Source organism: Hypomesus nipponensis, chromosome 15 (assembly GCF_054491055.1).
Source record: "Hypomesus nipponensis isolate SF chromosome 15, ASM5449105v1, whole genome shotgun sequence".
Taxonomy (NCBI): Eukaryota; Metazoa; Chordata; class Actinopteri; order Osmeriformes; family Osmeridae; genus Hypomesus; species Hypomesus nipponensis.
This window is the reverse complement of record NC_140375.1, coordinates 10,668,767-10,680,533: the sequence shown is the minus strand read 5'-3', so window position 1 is coordinate 10,680,533 and position 11,767 is coordinate 10,668,767. Positions and strand designations below refer to the sequence as shown.

Genomic DNA, 11,767 nt, shown 5'->3' with positions numbered 1-11,767 from the left:
AGATTAGAAACTTAAAAAGAAACGTAAAACACTACAATACAGTATCAGTATTTAATATTGAGGCTGTTTAGTGCTACAGTCTGCTAGTCTGTCTGGAAGCCAGTCTGTTGACTGACTGCTTCTTTCCCCTGTCTTTCATGTGTCATTTGCATGAGTATGACTGACAAGTGTTAGTGCAGGTTTGATGTAATCCCAGCAGTTGAGTCAATCCTTTTTTAAACTCCTGCTTCCTTGGGAAGGATAGATAGGCTCCTTGCGATTGTGACACCTCACAGAACCAGGAAGAAATACAGTCAGTCAGTTCCGTTAAATTGGAGATATGATCTTTTTTCATGGTTTCCCATCGTGTCGGATGTCTTTCGTTGCACTGAACAATTTGTGCTGCCAAAATGAAGAGGTGCTGGGTAGAGAATGTGATGCTGGTACAATAAGCCCTGATTGTTTGAAGCAGATTGCTATTAGCTCTCAGAGAGGGGGGAGCTATTATTGTGGAAATGAAGCATTGTTGAAGAACACTTCCCAAGGTAGATGACACCCTCCTGAAGGGCCTCAGATTAGATTTTACCAGGTGTGGGTAGAAAGAAAGCCACCCTTTCTACCTACACACATTAAATTTGTTCATTAAATCTGCTCAGGATTGAGCATTAAGTCCCATTAACATGGATGGGGGTGGAGCAGGATCACTAAAATGAGCAATTACGGAGTGTCAAAGCCATTATTATTGGTACTACTGCCTGGGTTTCCAAAGGACGTCTCTCATAGCACCGGTTCCACATCGCTATCAGTGCTCTTAGTGCCTCCAGCACTGTTACTTTGTGTGGATTCCAATGATAATGTTACTGTTGATAGCAAGGTGTCTGGAACCCACTCGGGGCTCAGTGTTTGTAAGCAGCACCACCACTGCTTGGCTTATTGAATTTTTATCAGTGCCATGAAAATAAACAGTGGGAGCGACAGATGTACGGTCTGCAAAGGTTCGGGGTGAGGTTGTGAGGTTCCGGGTTCCTGGTTGTGACGCAAATCCGTTATCAGCCTACTGTGGTGTGCTGGCTCATAGCTTTCACTGCTCTGTTTGTGGTACGCACCTCCTGGGATGTATTCCATCATTCTAAACCGGTTTAAATGGGCCCCGTAAAACACTTATTGTTAGTGGTTTAACTTATGGATTTCTCAATTTGGCAATTAAAGCATTCAAAGAAAGACAGTAAATGAATTCTCACAGTCAAATAGATGAGTCAGCTTTATACACTTGAATGAACAGTTACTCAAACTCTGCTCTCGAAAAATCACAAAAGAAGAAAAACGATGAAAGAATTTTCATATAAAAATGTTACACATAGAAAAATATTCTATTGGTTGATATTACCGATGTGTCACTGATGTGTTTTTTTACTTGGGCTTTCTTACAGGCTCCCTGTCTGAAGATGGTGTACCCTACACCCAGAGTGGCCAGTCTCGGAGAGGTGCCAGGTCCTACCCAACCACACAGGACACAGAGAGAAATCACCAGCTTCTGACTACAGCCCCGCCGCTCAATGTCCCCAACCACCACCCTCTTTTTGATGGCTTCCTTGTGCACCAGCCCCAACAGGCTCAGACCATCAGTGAAAGGCAACATGACTTTGAGGACAGTGGGGGAGCGGTCCATGATCCCACAATGTCAGCCCTGAACAACCCCTTCACAAAGAACCCTCCTACTCATGATACACCGGTTTTCTCTAACGTTGCCACAACCGCCGTTACTACGGCATCTACAGCGACAAAACAAGTTGACCCCGGAGTTGAGAACGGGGTACTGTCCGATGGAAAACAGACCGGCCCGGTTAGAGGAGATGGCACCCTGGATATCCTGACCACCCAGGTCATGCACACATCTGCACCACCCCCACGCACCTTCACCCTCAACTTCGCCACTCCAATCGCATCTCAACAGTTAGACATCCCAACCACAACCCCCCCTGCTCCCTCTGCCATGACCACTCCAGCTGAGAAGGATGCAGTGAGTACGGTTCAATCATTGACAGAGCGTGAACTTATCCCATCTGACAACTGTACATCGGTGTCACCACGAATATCTGTCGATATGGATGAAGAAACCACTACAACCACTATAACTACAACCACCATTACCACCACCATACAGACCCCAGGTAAAACCACTCTGTCACCCTCAGTAATTTACTGGAGATATTTATGTGAGTATAAAAATGCTGTGCTCCTGAAAATGTACAATTGTGGCTTCACACTCCCCCTTTTACATCTCACGTTACTAAACAGCAAGGGGGACTGAAATTAATTCTAACATTGGTATTCCTGTTCCACACACTCAGACAAGAGCTCCTGGAGTGGTGAGGGGCTTAGGGCCCCAGATGGCTGCAAGAGATCTTCAGACACTTTGTTATTGCAAGGAGGCAGAGGAGGGAGAGAGGAAGAGTCCCAGCTTAATTTATGGCTAACCCACAGACACCCCCTCAGAATTGATTGGTTGTATCTCAAGATATCCTTTGCGGGGATATTTAATCATGCTTACATGCACACATCCCTGTTCAGGGTACAATGATGTCACCTTGATATTTGGTGATGCAGTAGTGGCCAGTCCCATGAGAGACTTGGCAAAGGGAGTGTGTGATCACTGGTCTAACAAGTTCTTCCTGTGAGGAAAGTCCCCAGTGTATTCTGCTTATCAGGAAGTGATAAAGAAAGACGGTCAAGCAGAAAAAAACTAAAGGTGACCCCCTTCACCTTATCTAATTCTATAGCCACACATCTGAGGGGAAATGTGTTGATCCTAACACAAAATTAGGAAATGTATAGAAAGAAAAGGAGATTGACGTTGTGTTGAAGTGTGTGTGTGTGTATGTGTGTTGTAACGCTGCTATGGGGGTGTGGGGTGGGGGAGGTCCGCCTTTGATTGGCTCAGAGAGTCAGACGTTGACAAGAGACCTTTTAGGGAAGCTTTTAGCGAGAATTGCTTTCATATTTATGTTTCTATTTGTGTTCTGTTATTGTCTTTGCAGTACCTTGCCACTTCAACCTGACAGCACCAGATGGCTACATAGAGACTCCGCAGTCACCGGGTTCCTGGTATTATTCCACTGAGGACTGCGTCTACACTGTTACTGTCTACATGGGCTATGGTGTGGAGATACAGGTCAGAGCCCATTCTAAATATCTAGTTCCATGGTAGTAGTAGACGGAATGAGCATCCTCTCTGAATCTCTAGAGGCTGTGGATTACTCACTTTCTTTGATGTTTGTTTCTTCATTTAATTATTACATAGTGTCACATGCTAACCCATTTACCAGATTTCCACCCGGTATTCACTGACAACAGGGTACCCGTTTCCTGGCCATTTCCTAAAATGTTCTCTTTCCTGCATTTCCTGTCATTCTGCACTATATTTGTCACAATACAGCTGAAAGCCCCCCCTCACACACACACACACACACACACACACACTCTCACACACTCTCTCACACACACACACACACACACACACTCTCTCACACACACACACACACACACACACAATCCCCCCACCTCCAATGAATTCATGGGCTGACAAAAAAACCAGGGCCAATTGCAACCATTCATCTGATATGAGGTGTTTTATATACAACGACTGTGCAGAGGAGCATCATTGAGCCGTAAATACCCAAGATGACGTTTTGTTGCTCTGATTGGTTGTGTCCAATTCTATCCAATTGCGTCCAGGGGCATTCAGGTCTGGGTCCATTGATAACACCCCTTGGAAATCATAAATGAACTGAGAGGTTCCAGACTAATACACATTTGCTAATTGGTCTGGCGATGCCAGACTATTAGAGCCTCTGCCCAGCACCACAAATTATTATGATCTCCCCTCCCCATCTGTACGCTATTTACTGTCATTGTACGGCAACTGACCTTTGGCAGGCTGGCTCAATGATTTAAAGAGTGAGTCTGTCTCTACCTGAATAAGCTCATCCTCAATGATTAAGTTCTGAGCAAGTCATTCTGCACTCATAAACTATACAATAGCCATTACCCTGCTGACCTTCCAGCTGCTCGGGCTAATATATTTTGCCTGAAAATTTATATGCAGCAGCAAATCATCCTCAATGATGCATCACAACGTTAATATTTTCAGTAAGGGGGGGAGGGATGAGCAAAGGGGTGGGTACCAAGGCATCCTCTCCTTACCATGGCTTGTTAATGCCAGGTACAATGTATCTGAATGCGTTCTTCTTCACTTCAATTATTCAAAGTGATGTACAGACAGCGCAGTTTCACCTCCTAATGAATTGTTTATGGATTACCCGTCTCCTTGCTTTTGTTTGTTTACAGGTCTTTTGAAATGCCCTTCTGTTGAACTGTCTCCCAAGTTCCTCTTTACCTAATTAAAGGAGCCTCATCATCATGCTGATTGACAAAATTCAGACAGAGAAGGACACTTAAAATGTTTTAAGACCTTAGTCTATAGTCAACAAATGTCCCTCTGCTTCTAGCATTCATGATACAAATTCTTCTTTTTCTGAAATGATCTGGAATAAAGTTCTTCAAAGGTTTTTGCTGGACCGGGGGGCTTGACAGAATCTTAGCAGAATCTTAAAGCCCTTCTTTGCAATCAAGTACATGAAAAAGGCTATTTCTTTTCTTAGACTGGGTTGGATTATTTTTTGAGCAGCATTTGTCTCTTTCTTAAGGAGCTTTATTGTATGGCCTCCAACACATGCTGCGGTGGCACAGTTGCTTTGGGCATCAGGGTATTTTATAATGACTGTACTTGGGGCAGGCAATAAAGAGGCCATGCTCATGCACCAAGTAGAAAAGTCTCAAGACTCAGAGTAATAACACAACTAATTTAAGCCTCACTTCAAATTCACACACAGACTTTTCCAGGAAATGTAGGTCTCAGCTTGGGGTGGACTGTGGCAAGGATTGTGCATGGGACCAGGTGTTCACACACTCTTGTCTTTCAAGATTTATAGGAAGGCAATAGAGAAAGAGAATGGGTAAAAGGTGTCGATGGAGAAAGGGAATTGGTTGAGAGGAGGTAGAGAAAAGAAATGGGGTGAAAAGGAGCCACACCAGGAGAGCGGGCTCAGCTTCAAGACAGGTGTGACCCTGAGGTGAGCCCTGATCTCCAGTCTTCCACCTGGGCACTTCTCTCTCTATTACTCTCTTTCTGTCTGGCAGTCTCCCTCTTTATATATATATATATATATATATATATATATATATATATATATATATATATATATATATATATATATATATATATATATATATATACATACATATATTCTCTCTATCTTTCTTACTCTCCAAGGGGGTATTTTATAATGGCATAGTGCTACTCATCAACACTACAGTAGCTGTGGTGCACTATAGCTGTCAAGACAGCCTAAGAATTTCCTGACTAATAAACTGTCTATGAAACAGATTGGGATGTATTTTTGTAATTTGGTTAATCTCTGGTCCCTGCTACTTTAAAAGGTTAAGATTTTGCAATGCGAAAATGTGAGTATTTTTTTTAATTATTTTTTTTATAAGCGTCTACATTTTTAGTGCAGCCTTGTCTGATTTTATTTTTTTCTCAGCATCATACACCTTTCAAGATGCCTTGAAGGGCTTATGCAGTAAGCACAGTGCTTTGACTCAGCTTACTGTGGGTTTTCACACTCAGTTCATCACTAAATCCACATCTTTTTTCTCTCTGAGGCTTTGGTTATTCCCTGAGATGGGCTTGGAAGTACATGGATTTTTATTGTGTTTCAGACTTAAAACCCTAAAGGGGGAGGTAACCAACACTTGAATCAGAACATAGCTGGAGAGAAAATCTATTCGTCTTCCCTGAAGCCAAGATGAAGATCCAACTAAACGTACCATAAAGTTTGAAATAACATTTCTGCCTGGATTAATATAATTTGTTTAGGAGGCTTTTGTATGTAGCTGTATGTTAAAGTGTTTTTTCAGAGAAGAGAGGCTTGTTTCACTTGGCATATATTTAGATGTGTTAAATGTCCGTAATTAAATGCATGTTCAAGAAAAAAAGGACTGTAAAATGTGATCAGCTGTACTGATGTCGATTAAAGAAGGTCACTAAGCGGAGGAAGCTAGAGATAACTGATTTGAATGAAGCTGCCCACTATGAGCATGACCATCATCCATGGGGATCATTCTTTGTCTATGGCCTTTGGCTCATTCATTAATGGGTCGTCTGAGACAGAGGATGACATTTATGTCTGCAGAGTCAACCATGGGGAGAGCTGGTCATACTTTACTGGATGCAAATGATGGTGTTGAAACCAAGTTCTAGATTAGAAAAGACCAGGGGCATGTTTGGTAGATTACATGATCAAAGCTCAAGACCTGATTACATCTCTAACACCGTAACACACAGCTCAAGTGGATTTATCTGTCTGATAGCCTGCCACAAGACACAGCCAGGTCTGTGTGCCTGTAGGTGTGTGTACCTCATGGAAATGTGTTTGTTGTCAGCTGCTACACAGTGATAAAAATAATGTTACCTATTCTGTGTGAGAACTACATCCAGTATATGATATCAGATTGCACTTTTATTTTGAAAATGCCTTTCTGTAAATGCAAAATCATTGTGTCAGTTATGACTTATATTTCCAAACACATGTAGACAATGACTTAATTATGATGTTTTAACATATCTTAAAACTGATAAATTATGTTCTTGTCATTGTTTCCCTCTCCTACCCTGAATACTGGATATCAGTCAAAGATGCGCAATGAAAGGTCCTTCAAATGAGTCACGCAGCTTAAAGCTCATTGCCTGAAACGACTATTAAAAGTGTCTTGCGCTCAGTGTTTGCCTCCCTGGAAAGGAATTCGAAGGTGGCAAAAGATTGTATCTGCGGATTAGAGCAAGATTAGATAGCAAGAGCTTGCCAGGATTTCACTGACCTTTGGAAGGAAGATGTTTTTGGGTTGTCCATGCAACAGTTCCACAAAAGTACTCGCTCTGTTTGTTTTCAAACAGCAAGTCATTTTTATGCCACACCAAAATTCTAATATTTTCTAAACCAAACAGTTAGATGGGTTACTCACAAAGACAACTTTTGGTTTTTGACATGTTTGCTTATTTCCTTGAAGGCCGTATTCTTATTTTAACGTTTAACAATAGGACAAATGAAAACCTAAACTATAACTGCATAAAAATTGAGCATTTTAACATTTGGATCTTAGTTCTCTCCCACACCAGGAAGTCTCAATACAGAGCAACTCTAACATAATACAACATAGACCACTAACCTCAATACAGTCACTAGCTAAAAAAGAACATCCCATAATATCCCATAAGCCCCAAGTAGGCTGCTGGAGGGTCCTGGTACTTTAGATGATGTTCCCTATCTCTGTCTAAAGTGTCGGGTAAGCCCTCTGCTATAATCCAGCAGAGCACCTGCATCTCTCTTCCCAAAATAAAATGCCTCTGCCTCTCCCTCATGACTAAGATGGACTCACTCAGCCAGGAACCACACACATTGAATGACAGCAGAGCCTCGCATCAACCCCATGCGGTCAAAGAAAGACAACCACTTTTGCTTTTCTTTTACATCTGTGTCTTGATGTCAGACAGACCTCACCCTCTCCCGGTCTTCCCTTTACAGCCAGCTGCTATTCCTGGCCTGAGAAACTTGCTCTTCTCCTCAATTTCATTGATTGATTTTCCCACCTGTCTGCTTTTTTTTCCGTCCGGTTTTGCTAGGAACAGAAACAAAGTTACAAGAAGTGAAATGACAACAGGTTCCCTCCAGAATCCTTGTTAACATCACACCAGGGAACAGAGAAACACACTTATGCACTTTGGATGGCATCAAGACCTCTCTGGTCACCATGTAATTGTCCACTTGTCAACACTACTCGCATCCCAATACTCAGAGCTCAGGCTTCTTCCCATTAGTCTCAAGTCTCAAGTCTTTATTTGTCAGGTACACAGAACCACACAAGGTCAGACTGGGCATTGAAATTCACAAGACAAGACAAGACAACGCAAGCACCTGCCATAACATAACGTACACAGAACATAATTAACATCTATGCTGAGCTTAAATAAGTGAAACTTTCTAAATATAAAGATAGCAATAAATAATCCACTATACTAACCCTAATACTAAAACTTCCCAAATATACAGATAACAATAATTAATACACTATACTAACTCTGAATGCACATACAATCTATTCAACCCATAACCTATTCTAACCTAGGTGGAGTACAGTACAATAGAGCAAAATTACAGATAGTGTAAAATTACAGATAGTGCAACCAGAGTGACAGTGTGTAAGTAACTAAGAGGATCTAACATGCAAGAGTAGTTTTTGACGCACACCACCGTGACTATGACCAATGCTGCTACTGTCTGACAGGCTATGACATATTAACGTGCTACTCAGTCTACATAGTTTGGGTAAAAATGGAGATCTCACTGATTGTACTAAATGGTTCTCGGTGCTTCTTGTTTCCTCGTCAGCATACGTGTCAGCATACATCCTGGGTGTCCTGCCACATTCTGCCATGTGTATAATGTGATGACTAGGGGCATAGGTACAGTAGCAGATGTGAGCACTGTGCTCTCTCACTGACACATATGACACCAAAGCCACCATTTTGGAATAGTTGTTGGCTTCATCATCCACCTTTATGGCATGCTGTCACACAGGGAGGAAAGGAGAGAGAAAGAAAGACAAAGAGAAATTGAAAGAGAAAGACAAAATTATTCTTTCCCCAACATGTGTCACTTTTCTATCCCTGTGCCTTGCACTTTTGTACTGCTTTATTGTAAGGAGCCACATGTGCAGTTATGGGTACTGCTGAGATAAAGGTTTTTAAATGATAAAGGAGACTGCGGCTACTCAGACTTTTGATGTGTGTTTTTTTTGTTTGAGGTTTTCGCCAGTCTTCAATCGTCACTTTTTGTAGACTCCCACTCTCATTTTGCTGAATGTAGTCTGAAATTTGAAATATGAGGAGGATGATAAAGAGAATTGAAAGAAATTAAATAAGTGGAGTCTACCTCAAGAAAGACTGAAATAACAGAAAGACTAGCTCCGTGTAAATAGAGCCTGCATCTGGATCCTACTTGAAAGGAGTTGTTCAATCAATATGTGTTTTCAGAATAATTAACCTCATTCCATTCAAAGCTATGTTGTTGGCTATTAACCTCTGTATGACAAAAAGGAAAAAAACTATTAGATCAATCTTAGGGGAAGTTGTTTTAGTTTTAAGTCTTGGAAAGGCTATGAGATCATCCAAATGTTTTTTTCTTTCTGGAAATAGAAGACTCAGGTTGTACACAATTTTTTTCAGTGCATTTGACCATAATGACACAGATACAGTACATAATGCAGACTCAGTAGATACTGGCAAGTGTAATGATGTTGATGAAGATGGTGATGGTGATAATGGTGACAAGGGGGGGGATGATGTAGTGGTGGTGGATAAAACCACACTTTATGTGTGTATTTTTATTATTATTGATAACTATAAGATAATTCAATACATTCTCATTTAACCAATTATCAGTCCTTCTTGTTACAATGCTGGTATAGTACAAACTTCAAATTTTATGGAACAGGCCACTTTGTCATACTGTATACTGCAGCACATCTAAATGTTTTTAATTTACCTTATATACCTTCTGTTGTTGTTTTACACTGCTAACTGTTCTTCCTCTGCAATTGTTCTTCCTTCACAATTCTCCAGCTTCACTCAGGCATATTGCATAAAACCAATTTTAGCGACTGGCGTGCAGAGATTGTGGCGATAATGAAAAAACCTAGGTGAGGTGACTGTTAAAATGAGTTAAATGGAGACAAGGAGAGCATGTGAATGTGTTGTGTCACAGGAGGAAACAAATGATGGGAAGAACAAAACTCTACCATATGGCTACTCTACCATTATGTTCTAGTTTAATCCCATTTATTTTTATGTGTATCTACAGAGCATATTTTGGCTTTCCTTTGCTCCATCTCACCGACTAGTAGAAATTTCACATACAATTTGAATTATCTGCAACTTCAAACTTTATCTTGCAAAATCCAGTCTTCACATATATCCTCTTTCATGACTGTGAGTGCAAAGTGTGTTCTTGCTTGCCATTCTGAGCTTCTTACTTTACATTTACATTACATTTACTTACAGATGTATAGTCCAACCACTTAGCTCTTGGCCTTCATTTTTAGTCTGGTACAGCCAGGATGACCTCCTGCAGATATACATTGAAGCTACCCCTGGAACAAGGATTACTCTTGTGTTGGAATACAAAAGTGCTCCAATAAAAGACCGACTCAGCTGAATCTGACACAATGTCCAATTTCATTTCAAAGAGGCCAAGTAATTAAAGTGCTTTCCTTTGTTGTTCATCTGGCTTCAGAGAGGGACTGTTTAGTACTTCAAGGACTACAGATGAATGCAAGATATTTTTCCCATCTCCAGTGTTTCCTTTTTGTATTCTCTGCCAAGAGAGTGGGCTGGCTGTGTTAAACATCATTTCCGACCTGTCTCCCTCTATCAGTAGATGTGGCATTAACACACCACTGAAATGGTCTATGATCCTCTCTGAAGTTGTACTATATACATCTAACCAGGAAACCTATTTTTTCCTTATCAGATACACTGATGTTTCACTTCCACAGGTCTCTCTTCGAATAGAATCTAGAATAGTATTGCTTCATCCAATGGTTCAGACATTTCCTTATTAGAAATACTGCGGATGATGATAGTTTCCCCACAGGCAGCCCCCTCTGTGGGGCCGGAGGGACCACGTCTGTGTTTCTTTCTATATCTGTCTCTGCTTACCATGGCCCCGCTCTTCTGTCTGGAACAGATGTTCTGTCTAGTGCTCCATCATTTCTTCACCTCCTCTTAATCAGTACTTTTAATTAGCAAGCCTCACATGCGTGCACACACATATATACTGTACTGTAGATACCCATACCAACACACACACACACACACACACACACACACACAGAAGTGGGCCACTAAGATAGGGGATGAGCCACCTAATTAGAGTAGACTCCATCTTGTTTTCTGTCTCTCTTTCCTGCAGCACTGCACACCATGGGTGCCTGAGAGGAGGACAAAGAACATTAGTTTGAGGCTGGGGGTGCTCTATGTTGCGACACGTTGTTGGCAGTATTTTCATGTACTTGGGTGTGTGTTTGTGTGTGGGAGGGGGAGAAGACAAAGGAACCTACTTTATTTATTGGTAGTGTCAGATTTACACACATGCATACAGAATTGAAGATGCTCTTCATCCATAAACATGTTATTAAAAACTGTGTTGTTATCAGTGGTATGAATTACGTAATTTAATTCTCTGTTCTCTTTGAAATAAAGTTTTTGAATCAATTGAATTGTATAAATCCAACTTAAGGTTAACATTGCTAAACTAAGTGGTTTAAATCACTTAATTGAGAAATATAATACATTTCATGGAGTAGTTTGATACATTTATTTGGGATTCTAATCAATTATTCTATTCAAATTAATACATTAAATAATTTAAAACCAATACATCTAATGACATTTCACATTTGACCTTGTTAAATATAACCAGAGCCGGGAAAACATTATTATTATTTAACATGTTTTGACTCCCTCTGTATACTGCATGTTACACATGCACAACACATGTCTGTCAGTAATACAGATTTTAGTTTTTCTTGACTTCAATGTCAAGCTAATTCAAATGTTATTCTGAGCAAGTTAAATAAGTAACTAGTTAAGTTATAACTACTCAACCACAGA

The 11,767-nt window shown here is 40.8% G+C and overlaps 1 protein-coding gene across 1 annotated transcript in view; it reads left to right on the top strand.

Annotated features, from left to right (window-relative positions):
• The first annotated feature begins 931 nt into the window (after positions 1–931).
• LOC146257467 (seizure protein 6-like) overlaps positions 932–11,767 on the top strand; it is a 32,562-nt gene continuing 21,726 nt past the window's right edge. The window contains exons 1-3 of the mRNA XM_084674741.1: positions 932–959; positions 1,410–2,150; positions 3,018–3,151. Of these exons, the coding sequence (XP_084530867.1) occupies positions 932–959; positions 1,410–2,150; positions 3,018–3,151 (903 nt within the window). The remainder of the gene's footprint in view (positions 960–1,409; positions 2,151–3,017; positions 3,152–11,767) is intronic.